This window comes from Suricata suricatta, chromosome 12 (assembly GCF_006229205.1).
Source record: "Suricata suricatta isolate VVHF042 chromosome 12, meerkat_22Aug2017_6uvM2_HiC, whole genome shotgun sequence".
Lineage (NCBI taxonomy): Eukaryota > Metazoa > Chordata > Mammalia > Carnivora > Herpestidae > Suricata > Suricata suricatta.
In genome coordinates this window covers 51,212,994-51,237,350 of record NC_043711.1, presented here as the reverse complement: position 1 = coordinate 51,237,350, position 24,357 = coordinate 51,212,994, and the positions used below count along the sequence as shown (strand labels likewise).

General features: G+C 37.4%; 1 protein-coding gene across 10 annotated transcripts in view; it reads left to right on the top strand.

Moving 5' to 3' along the window:
• Positions 1 to 24,357, top strand: part of ATG7 (autophagy related 7) — a 228,897-nt gene that overhangs the window by 98,064 nt on the left and 106,476 nt on the right. For 8 of the 10 annotated variants that reach the window (XM_029917408.1, XM_029917411.1, XM_029917412.1 and 5 more), the window contains one exon: positions 17,362 to 17,484. In XM_029917408.1, the coding sequence (XP_029773268.1) occupies positions 17,362 to 17,484 (123 nt within the window). Of the gene's footprint in view, positions 1 to 17,361; positions 17,485 to 17,595; positions 17,735 to 19,600; positions 19,715 to 24,357 lie in introns of those variants that run through there. The other 2 variants (XM_029917409.1, XM_029917414.1) reach the window with 2 other exon arrangements.

Genomic DNA, 24,357 nt, shown 5'->3' with positions numbered 1-24,357 from the left:
GCAGGGAAAGTTATAGCCCTAAAAATTTCATTTTCAAGTAAAGAATCGTGTGCACAGTAGATACAATTGTATCCTCTCTTTGCTTTCCCTATCCCCCATTCACATGATGAAATAGATACATTTTCAAGGCTTTTTTCCCCTTATTTTACTGTTAAGGGGGAGGAGGGGAAGGTAGTAAGACAAAGGGATTATCACGACCGATTATATTTTTTAAGATGGTGGGTATTTCAGCCTTGGGTTTAGATGAGAACATAGAGAGGTGGGTTGGTTCTTGTCTGATTCCTTATGTTTAGATGGTGAAGGGTGAGAGAAGGTTACTCGAGAAACAACATTATCTATATAGACATTGTCTTACATATTCTTTTTAGGATTTTTTTCCTCTATGAATTACTTGCCTTTAGTTGAGGTGAAAAGTCTTCCGTTTACATTTTAGCATTTATTAATACTCAAGTAGGTAGAATAGTCCAGTTCCTTTTCCGTAACTTGGTTTTATAAACTAAAATAGTAATGAAATGATAAAAAAACACACCAACAAAGCATTCATGTATAAGCAAGCCTGAGACCAAAGAATGAATCTCACAAGTGTGAAAATAGTTCTGTATGCGTTGTACATTATGGTAGATATTTGGTTATCTCCTTGACAAAAGATAGCACCCCTGAACACTTCTGTTTGTAGCAGCATTATTCACAGTAGCTAAAACATGGAAAGACCCCTCGCCATCTACAGAAGAATCATTTAACAGAATGTGATCTGTGCATATAATGGAATATTATTCAGTCTTCAAAGGGAAGGAAGTTCTCATATATAATCTACAACACCGAGGAACCTTGAGAACATTATGCTACGTGAAATAAGCCAGTCACAAAGAGACAGACAATGCATGGCTCCACTTAAATAAGGTATTTAACAGTAGTCAGTTTCAGAGATGGAAAGTAGAATGATCACCAGGGCCTGGAGGAGGAGAATGGTGAGTTAGTATTTAATGGGTGCAGTTTGAGTTTTGCAAGATGAGGAGTTCTGGAGCTGGATGGTGGTGGTGACGGCTGCACCACATTGTTAACGTACTCAATGCCGCTGAACCTTACACTTGAGAATATTTAAGATGGGGCGCCTTGGTGGCTCAGTCGGTTAAGCATCCTACTCTTGGTTTTGGCTCCGGTCCTGATCTCACGGTTCATGAGTTCAAGCTCGTGCATCAGGCTCCACACTGTCAGCGCAGACTCTGCTTGGGATTCTTTCTCACTCCCTCTGTCTACCCCTCCCCTGCTCTGTCTCTCTCAAAATACATGAATAAACTTAACATTTTTTAAAATATTTAAGACCGTAAAGTTTATGTTTATTTTACCACCACCACCACCACAACAACAAATAAGCTGGAAGAAAAAAAAAAGTGGTACTCCGTATACAGAAACATACTGAATTTTTCCAAGAAGCCTATAACCTAGAGTGGGCTCTGTAAATATTCAAATGAATGTATTGAGTGGCTTGGGCCATAATTATTCTCAGAGCGACTTTTTGTTTGCATTTCTCCAGTTTGCCTCCGTGTTGACTTCTGTCCATATTGAAAATAAGCCCTCAGATATACACTATGCGATAGTGTATGTCTAAAAAGTAGGTTAGCTGGTTAGAGCATCCATTTGTAAATATTTGGATCATTATAATGTCATGGTCATTAAGGAACTCAAATTTGTGAAGTCAAATTATTTGAGAAAGCCTTATGTTGCTTTTTGGATAGAATTAAAAAGAGCTATTTTAGATTTAGATAAAGTTGCTTGTGGTGGATTAGCTTTTTAATTTTATTTTATTTTTGTGTAGGTGGGAGGAGGGGCAAATTAACTTTTCCACAAAGGATCTGCAGTAGTTCTTTGAACTTTTACCACTCCCCAAAACTTGAAGGTTGTGAAGCCTTCTAAGGAGAACTTCCTTTTTCTTCTCTCTCTCCTCATTATATATGTTTCTCTATCTTTCCAAGGATATTCGGAAGTATTGTTGATCTTTTAAGATGATACACCAGACTTGGTACTTATTTAATTCCAAACAACTCTCATTGAAAATGACACATTCTTAAGAAGCAGTCCACAGATTGACAGGGGAGAGGTTAAGTGCATCTGTCCATCTGTCCATCATTCCACCCCTCAGTCCATCTCTCCAGATAGTGTTTTTAATTACTCAAGATGCTTTACAGATGTGTCCTCATACTAACAACTCATTATAGGTTTTTTTATTGTTATTAAAACACAATTCATATATTATAAAATTCACCACTTTGATTTAACGTGTACAGTTCTTTTTAAGTATATTCACAAGTTCGTGTAACCATCACACTATCTAATTACAGTATTTTCATCACCCCCAAACAAACCTCATAATCCCAGTACCTGTTAGTGGTCACTCCGCCCATTCCCAGCCTCTCCTAGACCTGGAAAGCACTAATAGACTGTCTGTCTCTATGGATTTTCTTATTCTGGACATCTCCTATAAATGGAACCATACATGTACCCTTTTGCAAAGGGTCTCTTTCGTTTTGCATAATGCTTTCAAGGTTCATCCATAATGTAGCATGTGTCAGTACTTGACTTCTTTTTAAGGCTAAAAAATACTCCACTATATGGATATACCACATTTTTTTTATCCATCCATCAACTAATGAATAATTGGGTTGTTTCCATTTGGGGCTCCTATGAATAATCCTGCTACAAACATTTGTGTATGAACGTTTGTATGAACATATGTTCTCAGTTCTCCTGGGTGTATACCTCAGAGTATAATTATTGGGTCATATGGTAACTCTGTTTAACATTTTATAAAACTGCCAAACCGTTTTCTAAAACAGCTGTACCATTTTAAATTTCCATTAGGGTGGGAGGATTTTGTTCTCTATTTTCTTGTCAACATTTGTTATTTTCTCTTTTTTATTGTAGCTATCATATGGGGTGTGAAGTGGTATATTTCAGTGTGGTTTTGATTTGCATTTCCCTGAAGACCAGTGATGTTAAGCATTTATTTATGGGCTTGTTGGACATTTGTTTATCTTTTTTGGGAGGACAGGTCTATTCACTCCCTTTATCCATTAAAAAAAACCTTATTTTTGTATTTTTATTGAGATGTTGTAAGAGTTCTTTATACCAACCCCTTATCAGATATGTAATTTGCAGATACTTTCCTGATGTATCCTTTGAAGCACAATAGTTTTTAATTTTGATGACATCCTAGTTTGGGGAGGGCATGGGTGGGTTGCATATGATTTTGTTGCCACATCTAACAGACTGTTGTCCGATCCAGGCTCGTAAGGATTTACTGATTTCTTCTGAGTGTAATTGTTATAAGTGCTTACATTTGGATTGATAATACATTTTCAGTTAATTTTTGTGTATTGTATGTGGTAAGGGTTTAACTCTCTTCTTTTCCATGTGAGTATTTAATTTTTCCAGTACTATTTGTTAAAAAGTATTTTTTCTACCCCTGTTAAATTATCTTGTTATTCTTGCCAAAAATGTAAGGATTTATTTTTGGACTCTATTCCATTGATCTTTATGTCTGTCCTTATGTTGGTACCTTTTAGTATTGATTCTTGTATCTTTCTACTAAGTTTTGAAATCACGAATTGTGAGATCTCCAACTTTGTTCTTTTTCAAGATTATTTGGGCTATTCTAGGTCCCGTAGGCTTCCATATGAATTTTAGGATCAGCTTGTCAATATTTGTCCCCACCTACTAAAAGCTAGTTGGGATCACACTGAACATTAGATCAATTTAGGGATATATTGCTATCTTACCAACATTGTCTTATTATAATCAGTGAACTTGGGATACCTTTGTATTAAGAACTTTTTGCAGTGTAGTTTTCAGTGTACATGTATTGCACTTATTTTGTTAAGTTTGTTCCTAGATACCTTTTTTTTATGCTGTTATCAGTGGAGTTGTTTTCTTAATTTCTTCTTTGAATAATTCATTGCTGGTGTGTAGAAGTAAAATTGATTTTTTATATGGCTCTGTATCCTACAAGAGTAGAATGAAGTCTTCACGAGTAGGAGTGCTTGATGTACTTATTTGTTCTAAGAGTATTTATGGATTCCTTAGGCTTTTCCATGTACAAGGTCATGTCTTCTGAAAACAGAGTGTTACTTCCTCCTTTCCAGCTCAGATCCAGTCTAGACAGATACTTTTATTCCTTTTTCTTGCCTGTAACTATGACTAGAACTTCCAATACAATGTTAAATATAAGTGGCAAAAGTGAGAAACCTTATTCCTAAAATTAATGGGAAAGTTTTCAATCTCTCACTATTAAGTATAATATTGATGCTTATTAATGCCCTTTAGGAAGTTGAGGAAATTCTCCTTCATGGCAAGAATTTTATTTATATAAAAGGGTGTTGGATTTTGTTAAATACTTTTTCTGTGTCTATTTAGATGATGGTGTGGTTCTTGTTCTTAATTAATACGAATTACATTGATTTTCACATGTTGAACCAGGCTTACTTTCCAGGGACAAATCTCACTTTGTCCTGCTATATAATCCTTTTTATATGTTGCTAGAGATTCAGTTTGTTAAATTAAAAAAAATTTAAGTTTTATTTATTTAAGTAGTCCCCGTTCCCAATGTGGGGATCAAACTCACAACCCCAAGATAAAGAGTCCCAACCTCTCCTGACTGACCTAGCTAGGCACTCCAGTTTGCAGATATTTTATTAAAGATGCTCGCATTTATATTCATAAGGGACATTGGTCTTTGGTTTCAGTTGTGATGTCTTTGGTTCTGGTATCAAGATGATACTGGTCTGGGGGCACCTGGGTGGCTCAGTTGGTTGAGTGTCTAACTTTGGCTCAGGTCATGATCTGGCAGTTCATGGGCTCAAGCCCCGCATCAGGCTCTGTGCTGACAGCTCGGAGTCTGGAGTCTGCCTCCTTCTGTGTCTCTGTCTCTCTCTGTCTCTAAAATAAATAAACATTAAAAAATTTTAAGTTAATTCTGTTCTAAAAGAGTTGAGGCATGTTTCCTCCTTTTCTGTTGTGGAGGATTTGTGAAAGATTGGTTAATTCTTTAAATGTCTGGTAAAATTCATCACCAAAGCCCTCTACCTCTAGACTTTTCTTTGTGCAAAGTTTGTGATTAGTAATTCAATCTCTTCACTTTTCATGAGTATATTAAGATTTTCTTTTTTTTTGAGTCAGTTTCAGTATTTAATGACTTTATCAAAAATTTTCCATTTTTATCTAGGTTATCTGATATATTGTCATATAGTTTATAGTATTTCCATATAATTTTTATTTCTGTAAAATTGATAGTAATACCCCCTCTCTCATTGATGATATTGGTAATTTGAATCTTCTCCATTTAATAATTGGTCAGTCTGGATTGAAGTTTTGTAGTTTTGTTTGTCTTCTGAAAAGATTTTTCTTCTCAATTCTTTTTATTTCTTTATGCTTTCTTCATGTTTAGGTCACTTTTTTGTTTTGTTCTTAGGTTGGAAAAGTTGGTTATTGATTTGAAATTACTCTTCTTTAATATCAGCATTTCTAACTATAAATTTCACTGTGAGCACTGCATTTAGTGCATCTCATAACTTTTGGTATGTTATGTGTCTTATTTTTTTAAATTTTCATTCATCTCAAAGTATTTTTTAATTTCCCTTGTGATTTCTTATTTGATCTATTCCTTTAAGAGTGTGTTGTTCAATATCCACATATCTGTGAGATGCCCACATTTCTTTGTTATTGATACCCAATTTCATTCCATTGTGATCAGAGAGCATAATTTGTATGATTTCACCTTCTTTTACTTATTGAGACACATTTTATGGTCTAACACATGCTGTATCCTGGAGAATGTTCCATGAACCTTTTAGAAGAATTTGTATTCTGCTGTCACTGGATGTAGTGTTCTGTAGATGCTAATTAGATTTAGTTGGTATATAATGTTGTTCAAGTCTTCTGTTTGGTGATCTGTCTAGTTGTTAATATCCATTATTGAAAATGCAGTATTGAAGTCTCCAGCTATTATTGTTTAATCTTGGATTTTTACCTCCAATTCTGTCAGTTTTTGTGTAATGTATTTTGGGGCTGTGTTGATAGGTACACATAAGTTTATAATGATTGTATCTTTTCAGTATATTGACCCATTTATCATATATTATGTTCTTCTTTGTCTCTAGTAACAATTTTTGTCTTAAAGTCTCTTTTGTTTGTAGTCTCTCCAGGTAACTGTCTTTTGGTTTCTGCTTTCATGGAGTCTTTTTTGTTTTTAAACACCTTTTTTGAGATCTTATTAACATGAAAATTATACATATTTAAAGTGTACAGCCTAGGGTTTGTATATATGTTGAAATGATCACCACAACCAAGCTAGTTAACATATCCATCACCTATACTTAGTTACTAGAATGTGTGTGTGTGTGTGTGTGTGTGTGTGTGTGTAAAATTTTAATACAAGATTTATCTTCTTAGCAAATTTCAAGTATGCAATATGGGATTATTAACTGTCATCACCATACTGTACATTATATCTTCAGAACTTATTTATAGTGTGTAATTGAAACTGAGTGGAATATCTTTTTCTGTTCTTCTACTTTCAACCTATTCATGTCTTTGAATCTAAAATGAATCTTACAGAAAGCATATAGTTGCACAATGTTTTTTGTTTTCTCCATCCATCCATTCTGCTGTGTCTGCCTTTTAGTTGGAGGGTTTAATTCATTTACGTTTATTATAATTACTGATAAAATCCAATTTACATCTGCAATTTTGATCTTTGGTTTTTATGTGTCATATGCCTTTTTTTTCTTTCTGAATTCCTCTATTTTTCTGTATTCCATCTTTTTTTGTGTTAAATAGACATTTTACTTTTCTTTTTTAAGTAGGCTCCATGCCCAGCGTGAAGCCCAACACAGAGGACTTAAGCTAATAACCCTGAGATCAAGAACTGAGCTGAGGTCAGGAGTCAAATGCTTAACTGACCAGGTGCCCCAAAATAGATATTTTCTAATGTGCTGTTTTAATTCCCTTGTCCTCTCCCTGCCCCCACCTCTCTCTTTCTCTCTCTCTCACATATATGTGTGTGTGTGTGTGTGTGTGTGTATTTTCTCTGTCTTTTTCTCTCTCTCTATATTTATATATTAAGAGCATATATGTATATAAAGACATACATATATACATACTTTTTGTTTTTAGTTATTCTTTCAGTGGTTGCTTCAGAGATTACAATGGGAATACTAATTTATAACCATGTGTTTTGGTTTAATGTCACCTAAGTTTGAATAATAGATAAAAACTTCGCTCTGTTGTACCTTGATTTGCCTTCCCTTCCTTTAGGCGTGCTGTCACACAGATTAAATCTTTATATATTATATGACAACACAGATATATAATTACTGCTTTATGCATTTGTATTTTATTTTATTCATTTGTATTTAAAAATGTTTTTTTAGGGGCGCCTGGGTGGCTCAGTTGGTTGGGCCTCCGACTTGGGCTCAGGTCAGATCTCACGTTCGTGGGTTCGAGCCCGTGGGTTCCAGCCCCGCGTCAGGCTCTGTGGTGGCGGCTAGCTCAGAGCCTGGAGCCTGCTTCCGGTTCTGTGTCTCCTTCTCTCTCTGACCCTCCCCCTCTCATGCTCTGTCTCTCACTGTAATAAAATAAATAAAACATTAAAAAAAATAAAAAAATAAAAATGTTTTTTTTAATATTTAGTTCTTTTTAAGAGAGAGAGAGAGAGAGAGACCCAGCATGAGCGGGGGATAGGCAGAGAGAGAGGGAGACACAGAATCCAAAGCAGGCTTCGGCTCTTAGCTGTCAGCACAGAACCTGACACAGAGCTCAGACTCCTGAACTGTAAGATTGTGACCTGAGCCAAAGATAGATGTTTAACTGACTGAGCCACCCAGGCACCCTTGCATTATTTGTGTTTAAAATCACATAGAAGAAAAAAATAATTATAAAGAAAAACATTTGTTTTCTTTTATATTTATCTATTAGTTTCCTTTACCTGTGTTCTTTATTTCCTCTTGTGGATCTGAGTTACTGTTGAGTGTCCTCTCATTTCAACCTAAAGTACTCCCTTAGCATTTCTTACAGAGAAGGTTTGCTGCTGATGAATTCTCTTGTTTTTGAAGGTTAGTTTTGCTGGACATAGAATTCTTGGTTGACAGTCTTTTGCTTTCAACATTTGGAATGTTTCATCCCACTGCTTTTGTTCCCTGTAGTTTCTGATGAGAAATTGGATATTAATGATCCCCTTTTCATGACAGGTTATTTCTCTGTTGGATTCACAAGATCTTCCCTTTGTCTTTTGACAGTTTATGATGTGTCTAGGTGTGGATCTCTTTTGAGTTTATTCTACTTGGGGGTGATTTACATTTACATATTCTTCTATGATTTATACATTCTTCAATGTGTAGATGATTGTTCTTCATCAAATTTGGGAAGATTTTTGCCATTATTTCCCCAATTTTTTTTTTTGCCCTTTTCTTTCTTCTCTTCTGGAACTCCTTTTAGGGGCATGTTTGTATGCTTGATGATTTCATATGGTCTCTGAGGCTTTGTTCGTTTTTCTTCTTTCTGCTCCTCAGGCTGGATACTTTATTAAGAAGTTGATTTATTTATTCTGACAGAGGGAGGGAGAGAGGGACAGAGAGAAAGGGAGAGAGAGAATCCCAAGCTGGCTCTGAGCTGAGCGTGCATAGCACAGTGTGGGGCTCAAACCCATGAACTGCAAGATCATGACCTGAGCTGAAGCCAAGATTCAGCTGCTTAACTGACTGAGCCACAAAGGTGCCCCTGGATACTTTCAATTAACCTATCTTTAGATTGGCTGATTCCTTCTTTACCATGCCTGAAACTAGAGATTTCTGTCTCTCTAGTGAATTTTTCAGTTGTAGTTTTCACCTCCAGAATTTCTCTTTGGTTCTGCTTTATAGTTTCTCCTTATTGATACGCTCTGTTTTGGTGAGGCATCATTTTCATGCCTATTTTTAGATACTTAGACATGGCTTCTTTTAGTTCTTTGAATTTACTTAAAAGAGCAGGTTTAAAGTCTTTGTTTAGTAAGTTCCTCAGGAATGATTTCTATGGACTGTTTGTGGTTTGTTTTGGTTTCTGTGTATGGGACATACTTTCTAGTTTCTTGCATATCCAGTCATTTTTGTTGAGAACTGGACATGTTAAATAATAAAATGTGTTAACTCTGAAAATCAGATTTCCTCCCCGCCATGGTTTATGGTTGCTCTTTGCTATTGTTATTCTTTGTTAGTTGGTGATTTTTCTGAACCATTTTCATTAAGTTGGTGTTCTTTGTCCTGTGTGACCATGAAGTTTCTCTGTGGTTAGTTTGGTGGTCATCTAATAATTAGACAGAGATTTTTCTTAAATTCCTGGAAACACTAAATCATTCTTTGCTGAGGTGCCCTGTATAATAAGTACTGGGGAGTTTCTTCAGTGCTGAGCCAGGCATTTAAGAGCTTTGCCTTACCTCTAGTCTCCTGCTTACACAAATACTCAGGGTCAGCTAGAGGTGAGAGCTTAGGGCCTCCTCAGACCTTTGCTGAGCATGCGCACAACTTTGGGCATATACGTCTCCCTGTGCCTGGGCACAGTGTGCTAGAGTCCCAAGAATATGTTGCAACTTTGCAGCGTCTCTTGCGGTATTCCCCAGATTTCTGTTTTAAGCTCTTTGTTTGGGGTCTTGTAGCAGCAACTGTTACCCACCATCTCAGGAGATGAGGACGTGAAACAGTTGTTGCTGATACTTTTCAACAACCAGCCCTGGGAGAAAGGCTTTCACACAGTGTGAGTTCTGAGGCAGGTCAAATACAAAGCTTCCTTGGGAGCCACCCAACAGGTGGGAGTTTTCAAAAAAAGCTTTCAAAGAGTTTCGGCTCCAGTGTACCCCGTCCAGTGGCTGCCAGGCCAGTTCTCACTGGGAGTATGAAGGCTGCAGGCCTCGAGGCTACAGTCGAGCTGGAAGGAGGAAGGGTATGGGAATGGAGCGTGTTAAAAGCCTCAAAACCCACTGTGTTTACAGAGATTCAGAGGTTTTCCTGAATAAAGCCTCTCCAGACTTGGTCCGTGTTCTTTTTGCTCTTACGGAGGAGAGGATTTACAGAGCTCCTTACTCTGCTATTATCACTGCAGCTCTGTGTGTTGTCCTCTCACATATTTTCTGTGTTTATCAACCCCTATTTGGCAGTAATAACATTTTTAGAGTAATAAATGCATAGCATTTCTATTTCTCTTCATAAAGCATTCTTTGTCAGTAATTGGAATCATGAAATCCTTTCTATATTTCAGTATGTGGGGAAACAGGCATGGAGATGCATCCCCATGTTGGAGATGAACAAACAGGCTCAAAAGGTGAAGTGTTTTGCCCAGTGTTGCCAGGTTACTCCCAGTTGTGTGTTAATTCCCAGTTATTAGTTTCTTTTCTTCTGCCCAGCTGACTCAAGCAGAACTATAATTTTGGCATGTGAAAAAAAACCCAATATACAATATTTGATTTTTTTTTTAATTTTTGTGAGAGAGCATGAGGAAGGGGAGAAGGGCAGAGAGAGCAAGAAGAAGAGAATCTTCAGCAGGCTCCACACTCAGCACAGAGCCCAACACGGGGCTCCATCCCACAACCCTGGGATTATGACCTGAGCCGACATCAAGAATCAGATGCTCAACTGACTGAGCCGCTCAGGGGCCTCAATATTTGACTTTTTAAAGTTTATTTGTTTTGAGAGAGAGAGAGGGAGGGTGTGTGTAGGGGAGAGAGAGTGTGAGTGAGCCCCAAGCAGCCTCCTCACTATCAGTGCAGAGCTCAATGTGGGGCTCAAACTCAAGAAATGTGAGATCATGAGCCAAAATCAAGAGTTGGCCAGTTAACCAACTGAGCCACCCAGGTGCCCCTCTAATATTTGATTTTTTAAATGCAGTTATGTGGTATAGCAGAAGAAGCTTAATTAAAATAGTAAAGTTTTGGGATTTCTATTCCATAATCTGTTATCTTGATGCTGATTCGATTTGGTGTTTTGACTTGAATTTCCCACATCCTCTTAATTCTGGTTGTATGCATTTTGCATTTGGATGCCTAAGATTGTACACTATAGGGTGACTTTAAGGAGAGAACAAGAGACTTGTTCTATATTTGTGGAATGCTGGTAATACCATTACATATCTTGAACTCAGATCTGTCTTCCTTTTTTTTTTTTTTTTTTAAAGTTTGGCCTTATAAATCCTGCCTGTATCCAATAGAGTAAGTTAACAGCAGCAGATTTAGTTAGACTCATAGCTACATGTTTCCACATGAAGCTATTTCTCATCTATCATCTGCTTTATATCACTGACATATATAGAAACAGAAACAAAGTTACTGAACATGTGGTTGATAGTTGGAAATGCCATCAACTCTTGATTACCAGGGATAGTGAGACACAGCGTTTCCTTCAATCCCTTGGGCAACTTAGTGTGTCCTGCAGGGTGAGGTCAGAATATAAAAGGGAAGAAGAGGCCATAGAGAGTGGAATTGATCAGGCAAAACTTGCTGCAGAACTGATCCTTGGGCTGAACTTTGATGGAAGCAAAAGATCTCACTGGATGGGGAAGACAGGAGGTCACTCAGTGCATTGCTCTAAGAGGGGACAAGAAAGGAGCTGGGAGCAGTGACGGTAGGACAGTAGTTGTAAGGTCTGCTGAAATCAGAGCCTTTTTTCCTCTTCTTTGATTCTTTTTTATTATCATGACAGGAATCCCAGACACCAAGAGACAGAAACTGATGAGGGGGGTTTCCTGGTCTTAATTAGTGATGCTCCCAGCCCATTATCCACAGCGAGGCTTCTCTGCCCAGGATGGGCTCCCTTGGCAGCAGAACTGGAAAACGGAAGGTTTTGCCCTCAACTTGGAGCAAAGCCCCGGCAGACTTCTGGGTGACTGAACCTCAGCTGGATGTGTTTTGATCCTTCTTTTGTGGATTCTCATAGTTTGGGAATTAAAGTTCCTGGTGGCTTCCAGCCATACTCTTTTATTACCCTGTCTGGGCTATTGGACTAGCTTTCCCTAAGTATTTTAGAAATTAGGACACATGTATATTCTTACATCATTGAGAGTAACTACAGTTTCTAAACAGCAGAGACTTTAAGTGACTCTCAGACGCTGCATGAAAATACATAAGCTAAAAAAAAAACCATACATAAGCTTTTTTTTTAAATCATGTACTTAGTTTCTTATATCCTTGTTTAAGAATAGACAAGAGTTGTAAACCATGAATCTCTTCCTCTCATGAAATGTAAATCATTGCATAGTGTTGTCAGCTCTTAGACTCTGAAAGGCATTCTCTAGAGAGTTGTTCACAATTGGAGAGTTCTGGGGGGACTTAAGTGCCTAGCTGGGGAGAATGGATTTGATCTTGTAAAGAATTGACAAAGCATCTCAGCAAGAGAACAAGTACTCCTAAAACCATGTCTTAAGAGGAGATTCTACCATCTTTGGGGAGCCTGGATGGCTTAGTCGTTAAGCATCTGACTCTCGATTTCAGCTCAGGTCATGATCTCACAGTTCATGAGTTCGAGCCCTGCATTGGGCTCTGTGCTGACAGCATAGAGCCTGCTTGGGATTTCTCTCCCCTCTCTCTGCTCCTCCCAACTCGTGTTCTCTCTCTCAAAATAAATAAATGAATTTTTAAAAAAGAGAGAGAGAGACTCCGCCATCTTTGTCCAGCTATATGCATGTCATGAATAAGGATAATCATGTTCATCAGGAAAGGATCCATATCTTTATACTTAAAAAGTCATTATTATTTCTCTACTTAGCAAATTCCCCGGCATCTTGAGGGTACTTATAACCTATCAAAATATAATGTGTACATGTGTCAGGGCCATGTATTACGTGATTACCAAGGAGGTACGATATGTTTTATGTAAGCAGGTTGTTGCAGTGCTCAAATTCATTGTGATAGTATCTTTTGGGGGGTGGGGGGCAATTTAAAATGCACTTTCCCCTTTAAGAAGGTCAAATTATTTGTAGGGGAAAGTATCCTTGTACCTTTTATAAGCTGCTTATACTCGTAACCCAGATTAACTTCCCAGCACATAAAGGGAATACTAGAAAACCCTTGCATGATTAAATATGCCCCCTGAGGATTAAGTTTTTCCAAATGTTTTTGAAGCCAGACCTATGAATAATGTTTCAGCATTTAACTTGCTGCACATCCTGATTATGGGGGAGGCTTTCACTCCTACTGCTCTTGCTGTTAGTTTTTCTGCTATTCAGATTTGTAGCACTGCAAAATTATCTGTGGAAACATGGGCTTGAAATCGGAAAGGTTAAGGTCCAACATAGTACCGTCTCTGGAATTATTTCAATTTTTTTTTTCAAAGTTTTTGTCTGTTTTTCAAATGTGTTTCTTCTTTTTTTATTTAAAAATTTTTTAAATTTATTTCTGAGAGAGCATGAGTGTGGGAGGAACAGAGAGAGAGGGAGACACAGAGTGTGAGACAGGCTCCAGGCTCTGAGCTGTCAGCACAGAGCTCGACGCGGGGCTCGAACTCACGAACCATGAGATCATGATCTGAGCCAAAGTCAGACACTTAACTGACTGAACCACGCAGGTGCCCCAGTGTTGTCTTTTACCTTACCGCAAACCTGGCACAAGATAGCTAATTGGTGAGCTTAGTGGTTCAAAAATATGTGATCACTAAGTACACAGTATTTATCATTTTGTAAAAGATCACTTAATTTTCATGAATATTTTTCCTAAGATAAAATTCTGGTTTGTAAGGAATCTCTTTATTACTGAGGGACTCAGTTACTAAGTGCCCTTTAAAAAATTTTTTTTTGTTTATTTTTGAGAGAGAGACAGAGTGTGAGTGGGGGTAGGGGCAGAGACAGAGGGAGATAGAAGCAGGCTCCAGGCTCTGAGCTGTCAGCAGAGCCTGAAGCGGGGCTCACTTCCACAAACCGTGGGATCATGACCTGAGCTGAAGTCGGACACTTAACCGACTGAGCCACCCAGGAGCCCCTAAGTGCCTTTTTATCCAGGCATTGGGTGGTTAGATTAATACACTGCAGCTAATCAGCAACGGCTTTGCTGTGTGTGCCTTGAGGCATCCTGGTCACCCATTGCTCCCCTAGGATCCTGGCGTACCTCTTCCCTCTAGCATGCAGGTCTTACCTTACCTTCCTTGGCTTCTTTCATTGGTATTGAGCAGCCCCTTGATTTCCTTACCTCTATGGTACCTTGATCCTGTCCCCAAGCTTAGATAGGTTTTTAACCACATTTCCCCCAAAACTTCTTTTTTCTGTCCTGAGCAAGGGCCTCTGCCTCCTTTCCCGCATTCCCCACGCAGGTGTGCCAGACCATAACCACCCTCCTCAAGCTCCGTGGTCCACCTCGTCCCCTTCTCTGGCAGCAGGTGGCCTCGCTGCCTGCGGCCAACTCCAGAACTTCTCAGCCCCCAGCTCCCTGCTCTCCTCTTACCACTACAGCTGCTTTGCTTCTTGTGGCTGAAGGAGGGCTCCCCTCCTTCTTGCTCCAGCTTCATCAGGGCTTTGGAGTCCTTCTTCTTCTTCCGAGACCTTTCTCCAGCACTGAGGGGAAAGTAGAGATTTTAATATTATTCATAAGTAATACATGCTCCTGGTTTTTAAAATTTAAGCAGTATAAAAGCATTTACAGAGGCAACTTCTTGATGCCAGTGGTGTGTGTGTCTTCTTCCAGAGATCTCGTGTGCGTGAACAAGCATGCACACAGGTCACATTTCCCTTTCTGCCTCTTTCCTCCTCTGCCTTCATTTTACAAACGTTACCACTAGACACTTGGTCTGTGCATTGCTTTTAATGTATCCGTATGTCATGGAAATAAGTTTATATCAATACTATAAAGTGACTACATTCTTTAACAGACCTCGACTATGCCCTTGATTGTAAGTACACCATAATTAATCAGTCATCCCCCTGGTAAAGAGTCCTTGCTCCTCGTCATTTGTGGCCACAGTGTTCCAGTGAGCATCATTACATGTCGAAATTTTTGTTTGTTTGTTTGCCCACGGACAACTGTACTGTGTGAAAGGTCTTTGAAGTGGAATTGCTGGATCGAAGGGTTCATACATTTTTATTTCTGAACAGAGGAATTGGTAAAATAAATAAATAAATAAGTAAATATTATAATGGCAGCTTTATTCACAACTCTCAAAGCTTAGAAGCAACCAACATGTCTTTCAATGGGTGAACGGATAAACTGTGGTACATACAAAACCAGAATATTACTTCACACTAAAAAAAAAAAAAGTGAGCTACTGAGCCATGAAAAGACATGGCTGAACCTTAAACTCATATCACTACGTGCAAGAAGTCCATCTGGGAGGGCTGGTGCCGTGTGACACAGTCATCGAGACAGTGCGAGGGTCAGCGGTGGTCAGGGCGGGGCAGGTGGGAGGCGCCTCTGCAGAGCACAGGGGATTTTTAGGGTAGTGAAAATACAATGAGGGGCGCCTGAGTGGCTCAGTTGGTTAAGCCTCCAACTTCGGCTCAGGTCAGATCTCACGTTCGTGGGTTCGAGCCCCGCGTCAGGCTCTGTGCTGACAGCTCAGAGCCTGGAGCCTGCTTCCTGTCTTGTGTCTCCTTCTCTCTCTGACCCTCCCCCTCCCATGCTGTGTGTCCCTCTGTATCAAAAATAAATAAAAAACATAAAAAAAAAGAGAAAATACAGTGATATATATATATATTTGCTTTTTTTTTTTTCCATCTTTCTATTTCTGGTATTACTGCTTCTCCAGCCTTTGTCGTCATGTGTAATTGATTTCTTTGATTTCTCTTCAGTGTCCTCTGTCTTTTTGATACATTCATCTCTTCATTTTTTTCTGAGTTTTGAGAGACTTTCTGAGACATTCTGCTTTTCCATTTCTTATTTTCACAATTCCTGCGATCTTTGAATTTTAAAATTTGATAATCATTATTATTACTATTACTTTCATTATTATTATTTTTGCTTCTAAGAACTCATATCATTCTCCTGCCAACACTGCAGGCCTTTAATCTTTTTATTGAAAGACAATTTTTTTTTCAACATCTATACAAAAAAAGTGCTTGATGGCTTTTCACAAAGTACACCAACATCTAGATAAAGAAACAAATAGTATCTTCCGTCGGTAGCCACTCCTTACACTCATTTTGCCTGTTCCTTTTTTTTTCTTAATTTATATATATATAAAAATGTAGTCATATAATATATATTGCCTCTCTTTTGTTTAACATTATGTTTGTGAGAGTTATCTATATTGTTGCACATAGATATAATTTGTTTTCATTGCTAAGTAATACTCCATTGCATAAATATACCAGTTCATGCATTCTACTATTGATGGATACTTGATAGTTTCTAGTTTGGACTATCATGAGTAGTGCGACTATAGACACTTTGGGTCTTCTGATGCACACTGCATACTTTTTTTTTTAATGTTTATTTTTGAGAGAAAGATAGAGCGAGAGTGAGGGAGGGGCAGAGAGAGAGGGAAACAGAATCTGAAGTAGGCTCCAGGCTCCAAGCTGTCAGCACAGAGCCCGACGTGGGGCTCAAACTCATGGACCACAAGATCATGACCTGAGCTGAAGTTGTTCACTCAGCCGACTGAGCCAGCCAGGCACCCCAACTGCAAACGTTTTTTTAGTGGGACATATATCTAGGAATATAATTGCTTGATCAGTGGGCATGTAAGTCTTAAGACTCGAAAGTGGCTCTCTGAGTTTGCACTCCTATGAAAGTCCTGGTTGTTCTACATTCTTGCCAGTACTTGGTAACTTCTTTTTAATTTTAGCCATTTTGGTGGGTTAACGTAGGATTTCATTATGGTTTTAGTTTTCATTTCCCTAATCACTTGTGATGTTGAGCAACTTTTCATATGTTTATTGGCCATTTGAATATCTTCTGTTGTTACATGCCTGGTGAAATTTATTTTTACCTTTTAAACTATTCTTTTAAAAACATGTGGCTAGCTGATATAGATCACATTTCCTGTCCATTTGTCCCTCTTTGCCTTTATCCTTTTTAATTTTTTTCTTGGCTCTTCTCTGGCCTATACTTTTTTTCTTCCCTCACAAGGTAACTTTAGAATCAGGTAACTGCAGGTTTTCTAGAATTTTTAGTGGATTTGCATGAACCTTAAATTTTACTTGAGAAAAATTGTCATCTGAATTGGAAGATGATATTGTCATTCTTTCTGAGAGGGGAAAAATTATAAATACTAAGCCTTCTCAATTTTTGCCCATCAGATTGCCTTATTATTCCCATATTTAATTCTAGCTTTAGTTTCATTTTTGATAGGTGCTTTTAGAAGTGAAAATCTTAGAATATGCTTTTAAAACCTACAACCTCCTTTAAAAAAAATTAATGTTTTACAGGTTCTTGATCAATATGAACGAGAAGGATTTAATTTCCTAGCGAAGGTGTTTAATTCTTCACATTCCTTCTTAGAAGACTTGACCGGTCTCACATTGCTGCATCAAGAGACCCAAGCTGCTGAGGTAAGAACGAAGCAAGCTTTCTGTACTGAGGACAGATGTGTTTGAAACCTACTTGATGTTTAGATTTATGGAAAAGTAAGGAGGTGGTTAATTATGACTTTTTCCCCTTAGAACAAATGTCACTGAATAAGTCTGCTAATTATCAGAGAAGAAAGGACCTTCTGCAGTTGTTGAACGTTCATGTGTGCAGGTTGTTGTATAGTAGGTGCCCAATGTACGTAATTAAAGGGAGTATAAGTTACTGATTTTCAAGCACCTCTGGTCCTTTCTGAAGAACAGCATGCCTATAGCCATTGGAGAGTTGGCTCTAATGTCCACACATGAGAATGTAAGACAGGGAAGACTGGGCTCTGGCCGTGTTCAGAGAGAATATGCCTAGCTATTATTTCATGATTGGATACATCTTCTTAGGCCACTGAACCCTACCACAAATGGCTTCTCCAGTCACAACCTCAGATAGTTACACTTTGCTTGTCAGTTAGAATATATTGCAAATCTTAATTTCCTGGGAAGAAGTTCTTAGGAAAAATGTGGCCAGTCTTAGCATTTCCACCTGCAGGAGTGGAACACTGGCAAAGAGGCCTTTGTCCTATCATCCTATTTATTGATGACCACCCCATTCCCACCCCTGCCCAGGGCTGTGTGTCTTCACTGTTGGGGCAGGCCCAGTGCCCAGTGAGTAGACACTGAGGCCCAATACTGGCCTAGCTGGTGGCAAACTAAGCCTGTTGTTTGGAAGATTGGAGCTAGCCTTGAGTAAGGATGGAACTACCAGAGTCAAATCCCTTGAAGCTTTGAGCAGATTGAGGTGAGAGATGTAGGCACACCAGAAACGCAAGATAGTACATCTTTTTTTTTTTCTGTTTGTTTATTTTTTTAACATATGCAATTATTTTCCATCATTTATACTACAGTAGTTACAATTACACTCCAAGCAGAAAAGCAAAGTAAAAAATCAAAACCCCCACTTCTATTTCATGTAATTGGACTTATACAGAAATTAGAAGGGTAAGTACCAACTAGTTAATCACCTAATTTCACAGCTATCTGAAGTGGCGATCGTTATATAGCAGCTTATCTATGATACTTTCAAGATACATGATATAATTTATTACTTGCCCATAAGCTAAAACACAGCCTGCTTAATACCTTTCCTTAAATTCCACCTCTATACTACAATATGCTTGAGGTCCATGCAAAAAAGTAGCTACCTTTTATGTAGGAAATGGATGATTAAGTCTTTGGTGTTGTAAAAGCAACTTCATTTAAACATAACCACCCCCACCACCAAAAAAAAGAAGAGGAAAAAAAAAGTAATGAAAATAATAAGGGAAAAACCCATCTTTTAATACTACTTACAAAACTGAAATCAGTTCTGGGGTGCCTGGCTGTCTTATATGGAAGAGCATGTGACTCTTGATCTGGGAGTCATCAGTTTGAGCACTACATGGGGTGTAGAGATTATCTAAATAAATAAAACTTTAAAAAGAAACTGAAACTAGTGCTTCATTAACTTGCCTTGGTGTCCTCTGGGCAGTCAGTAGATAGAGTATCAACTTATAACCCATAGCTAGACCCACATAGAGGCTCTCAACTTCAATGTCAGAAGATGAATGGGATCTTTGATGAACTTTAAGAGAATTTGAGGTTTTCCCCAGAAACTGGTTCCCAGACAGGATTCAGAACATTATGTTGATCATGGCCACAGTATTATCCTTTGAGCAGCCCTGCACTGCCTGATGATAAGGGAAAAGTAACTTATAGGTCTTTTATACCATGCGAGTGTTTGACTAGTTGGCTGGGGAAATATTTCTACCCAGCTAGAAACGATTCATATACTTCTTTTTTGTTGGCTAGATGAATTGCAACTTGAAATTTACCCCAAATCTCACCCTTTAAAACAGAGCAGATAGGATAATGGGCAGATTCCTTGATGAAATCTGGCTTGCTTTGCATTTTAGTTGCATTAGCAGCCTTTTCAAAGACCCAGGAAGAGAAGGGGAAGTTTAAAAGAGCAATAGTGACTAATTAGAGGGTGGAGCAGGAGGGGACATGGTTTCATCCGCAAGCCTGAGATTTCTTTCTGAAATTTTCCTCCATTAAATTATATTTATAGGTTTGGAATCATAAGCCACACATCAAGTTTTTGATTAGAAATGGTAGACACCAGATATGGCTTGCAGGTGTGTTTTGTTTGGCATGTCCTGTGTGTTAAATTCTGAATAAAGTCAACATTTAAAACTTACGAGTTTTACGTAAAAATCTGAATTTTCCCATTTCTAACTTTGAAAAATCAGATCTTTGGAGAAATGTCTGTTCATATCTTCTGCCATTTTTTAATTGGATTATATATTTTGGATACTAACCTTTTACTGGATATGTCATTGGCAAATACTTTCTTCCATTCATTAGATTGTCTTTTACTTTTGTAGATTGGTTCCTTTGCTGTGAAGTAGCTGTTTATTTTGATGTAGTCCCAGTAGTTTACTTATGCTTTTATTTCCTTTGCCCTAAGAGACAGATCTAGAAAAATGTTGCTATGTCCCATCTTGGAGAACTTACTGCCTATGCTCTGTTTGGGGATTTTTATGTTTCAGGTCTCATATTTAGTTCTATAATCCATTTTGAGTTTATTCTTATGTATGATGAAAGTGGTCTAGTTTCATTCTTTTGCATGTAGCTGTCCAGCTTTCCCAGCACCATTTGCTGAAAAATTGCATTTTTCCCATTGCATATTCTTGCCTCCTTTGTCAAAGCTCAGTTGACCATATAGTAGGGTTTTTTTCTGGGGGTTCTTTTAAATTGATGGGCGTGTCTATTTTTATGCCATACTGTTTTGATTACTACCACTTTGTAATAGAACTTGAAATACAGAATTGTAATACCTCCAGTTTTACTTTGCTTTTCAAGATTGCTTTGGCTGTTTGAGGTCTTTTGTGGTTCCATACAAACTTTAGGATTGTTTGCTCTAGTTCTGTGAAAAATGCTCTTGGTATTTTGATAGGGATTGCATTAAACTGTAGATTGTTTTGGGTAATACAGACATTTTAACAATATTTGTTCTTCCAACCTATGAGCATGGAATGTTGTTCCATTTCTTTGCATCATCTTGAATTTCTTTCATCAGTGTTTTATAGTTTTCAGAGTACAGGTCTTTCACTTCCTTAGTCAAGTTAATTCTTAGAGATTTTGCTGTTTTTCATGCAGTTCTAAATGAGATTGTTTTCTCTTTCTGCTGCTTCATTATTAGTGTATAAGAACACAGCAGATTCCTGTATAGTGATTATGTGTCCTGCAACTTTCCTGAATTCATTTTTCAGTTCTAGTAGTTTTTTCGGTGGAATCTTTTGGGTTTCTTAGAGTATCATATCATCTACAAATAGAATTTTACTTCTTTCTTACCAGTTTGGATGCCTTTATTTCTTTATGTTGTCTAATTACTGTGGCTAGGACTTGCAGTACTATGTTGAATAAAAGTGGTGAGAGTGGACATCCTTGTCTCGTTCCTGACTTTAAGGGGAAAGCTCTGGTTTTCCACCATTGAGAATGATGTTGGCTGTGGGCTTTTAATAGGAGACCTTTATTAGGTTGAGATATGCTTCCTCTAGACCTACTCTGCAGAGGGTATTTTTTAAAATCATGAATGGATGTTATACTTCATCAAATGCTTTTTCTGCATCTATTGAAATGATGATACAGGTTTTTGTCTTTTATTGATGTGATGTATCATGTTGATTGTTTTGTAAATATTGAACTACTTTTGCATCCCAGGAAAAAATGCCACTTAATTGTGGTGTATGATTTTTTTAAATGTATTGTTGGGTTTGGTTTGCTAGTATTTTGTTGGGGATTTTTGCATCTATATCCGTGAAACATATTTGGCTGTAATTCTCTTTTCTTGTGGCATCTATTTCTGATCGTGGTATCAGGGTGATACTGGCCTCATAGAGTGAATTTGGAAGTTTTCCTTCCTCTTTTATTTTCTGGAATAATTTGAGAATAAGTATTAACTCCTCTTTAAATGTTTGGTAGAATTCACCTGTGACATCCTCTATTTTTTTGTTAGGAGTTTTTCGATTACTGACTCAATTGCTGGTAATCAGTCTGTTGAAATTTTCTTTTTTTTCCTGCTTTACTTTTGGGAGGTTCTGTGTTTCTAGGAATTTATCCATTTCTTCTGAGTTGTCCAATTCGTTGGCATATAGGTTTTCCCAGTATTCTTTTACAATTATTTGTACTTCTGTGTTGTTGGTGGTTGTTTTTCGTCTTTGATTAGTGATTTTGTTTAACTGGGTTCTCTCTTTCTCCCTCTCTCTTTTTAATGAGTCTGACTAGAAATTTATCAATTTTGTGGATCTTTTCAGAGAACCAGCTCCTGGTTTCATTGACTTGTTTTTTTTGGTTTCTACATCTTTTATTTCTGCTCTAATCTTTTTATTATTTCCTCCCTTTTGCTGGGTTTGGGTTTTGTTCTTCTTTTTCTACCTCTGTTAGGTATAAGTTTAGGTTGCTTATCTGAGATTTTTCTTGCTTCCTGATGTAGGTCTGTATTGCTGTAAACTTCCCTCTTAAAACCACTTTTGCTGTATCCCTAAGATTTTGACTGTTGTGTTTTCATTTTTACTTGTTTCCATGTAATTTTCAATTTCTTCTTTGATTTCTTGGTTGACCCATTCATTGTTTAGTAACGTGTTATTTAAATCCATGTGTTTATGCTCTTTCCAGATTTTGTTCTTGTGATTGATTTCTGTTTTCATAACATTGTGGTCAGAAAAGATGTATGGTATGAACTTGGTGTTTTTTTTAATTTGTTGAGACTTGTTTCGTGGCTTAATATGTGATGTATTCTGGAGAATGGTCCATGTGTACTTGAAAGGCATGCATATTCTGCTGTTCTAAGATTGAATGTTCTGGATATGTCTGTTAAATCCATCTGGTCCAATGTGTCATTCAAAGTCATTGTTTCCTTGTTGATTTTCTGTTTGGATAATGTGTCCATCAATGTGAGTGGAGCATTAAAGTCCCCTACTCTTACTATCAATTATTTCCTTAATGTTTGTTACTGTTTTATGTATTTCAGTGCTCTAAATAGGACTATGTTTTAAGGTAATGCTCAGCAGAGGACCTCATAACAATAAAATTCATTGCCGTGAATATATTTTTACATTAACTGTGAAAAATATGTATGTGTAAATGAACATGTATATCAAAAATATGTACATATCTGTGTGAAGGTAGTGTTTTGATTTATGTATTTGATTTTCAGTGCATTAACATGTGTTGAGTAATGAAAATACAAAATTCTGCATCTCTTATAGAAAGGTCCCAATTTATTTATTTATTTTAGCAATGCAATAAAGAATGCCCAGTTCTCATTGTGGGTTGTTTTTATCCCTCCACACTTGAATAGCAAAAGATTCAACCAGATAATTATATATGACCATATCATTTTATATATTGTTTATAAAATATGTATTTGTAGAAATACTGTTTTTTATGACAAGAATTACTGAACATCTTTAAAGAATTTGATAGCAAGACACTGTGCTGGTAACTGAAGACAGAAGTTAATGAGATGAACTCATAGTCTAATATAAGAAACAGATGTAAATAGTGCATTCTAATATCATCAAAAGTATTTTAGTCATTTATATGTATTAAGTACTCAGAGAGCAGTTACTCCTGCCTCGGGGAGTAGGATGCCAAGGAAAGCCTTGCACATAAGGGAACAAGTTGGCAGTTAAATTTTAAAATTTAATTAATTTTTTAAATTTAATTTCTTATTGAGCTATAGTTGCCATACAACATTATATTAGTATCAGGTATTCAATGTAATGATTTGATATTTGTATATATTTCAAAATGATCACCATAATAAGTCTAGTTAACATCCATCACAGGTTATTTTTTTTTCTCAGCTGTTTTTTATTAAATGTTAGTTGGCATAATGTGCAATATTGATTTCAGGAGTAGAATTCAGGATTCATTGCTTACATACAACACCCATTGCTTAGCACAGTAAGTGCCCTTCTTAGTACCCATCATCCATCTAGCCCATTTCCCGCCCACATCCTTCCGTCAACTCATAGTTTGTTCTCTATCATTGAGTCTCTTGTGGTTCATTTCCCGCTCTCCTGTTTCTCCCACCCCCTTCCCATATGTTCATCTGTTTTGTTTTTTAAATTCCACAGATGAGTGAAATCATAAGGTATTTGTCTTTCTCTGAGTGGCTTATTTTGCTTAGCATAATACATTCTAGCTTCATCTGTGTTGTTGAAAATGGCAAGATTTCATTCTTTTTGATGGCTAATTAATGTTCTACTTTATATATATATATATATACACACCACATCCTCCTTATCCATTCATCAGTCGATGGACATTTGGGTTCTCTCCACAGTTTGGCTGTTGTTGATAATGCTGCTATAAACATTGGGGTGCATGTATCCCTTTGAATCTGTATTTTGTATCCTTTGGATAAATTCCTAGTAGTGTTATTGCTGGGTCATAGGGTAATTCTCTTTTTAGTTTTTTGAGGAACCTCCTTACTGTTCTCCAGAGTGGCTGCTCCAGTTTGCATTCCCACAACAGTGCAAGAAGGTTCCCCTTCGTCCACATCCTCTCTCAACACCTATTATTTCTGGTGTTTATTTTAGCCATTCTGACAAGTGTGAGATGGAATCACATTGTGGATTTGTATTTCCCTGCTGATGAGTAATGTTGAGTGTCTTTTCATGTGTCTTATAGCCATCTGGATGCCTTCTTTGGAAAAGTGTCTATTCATGTCTTCTGCCCATTTCTTCACTGGGTTATTTGTTTTTTGGGTGTTATGTTTGATAAGTTCTTTATAGATTTATAGAACTTCTCCAGTTA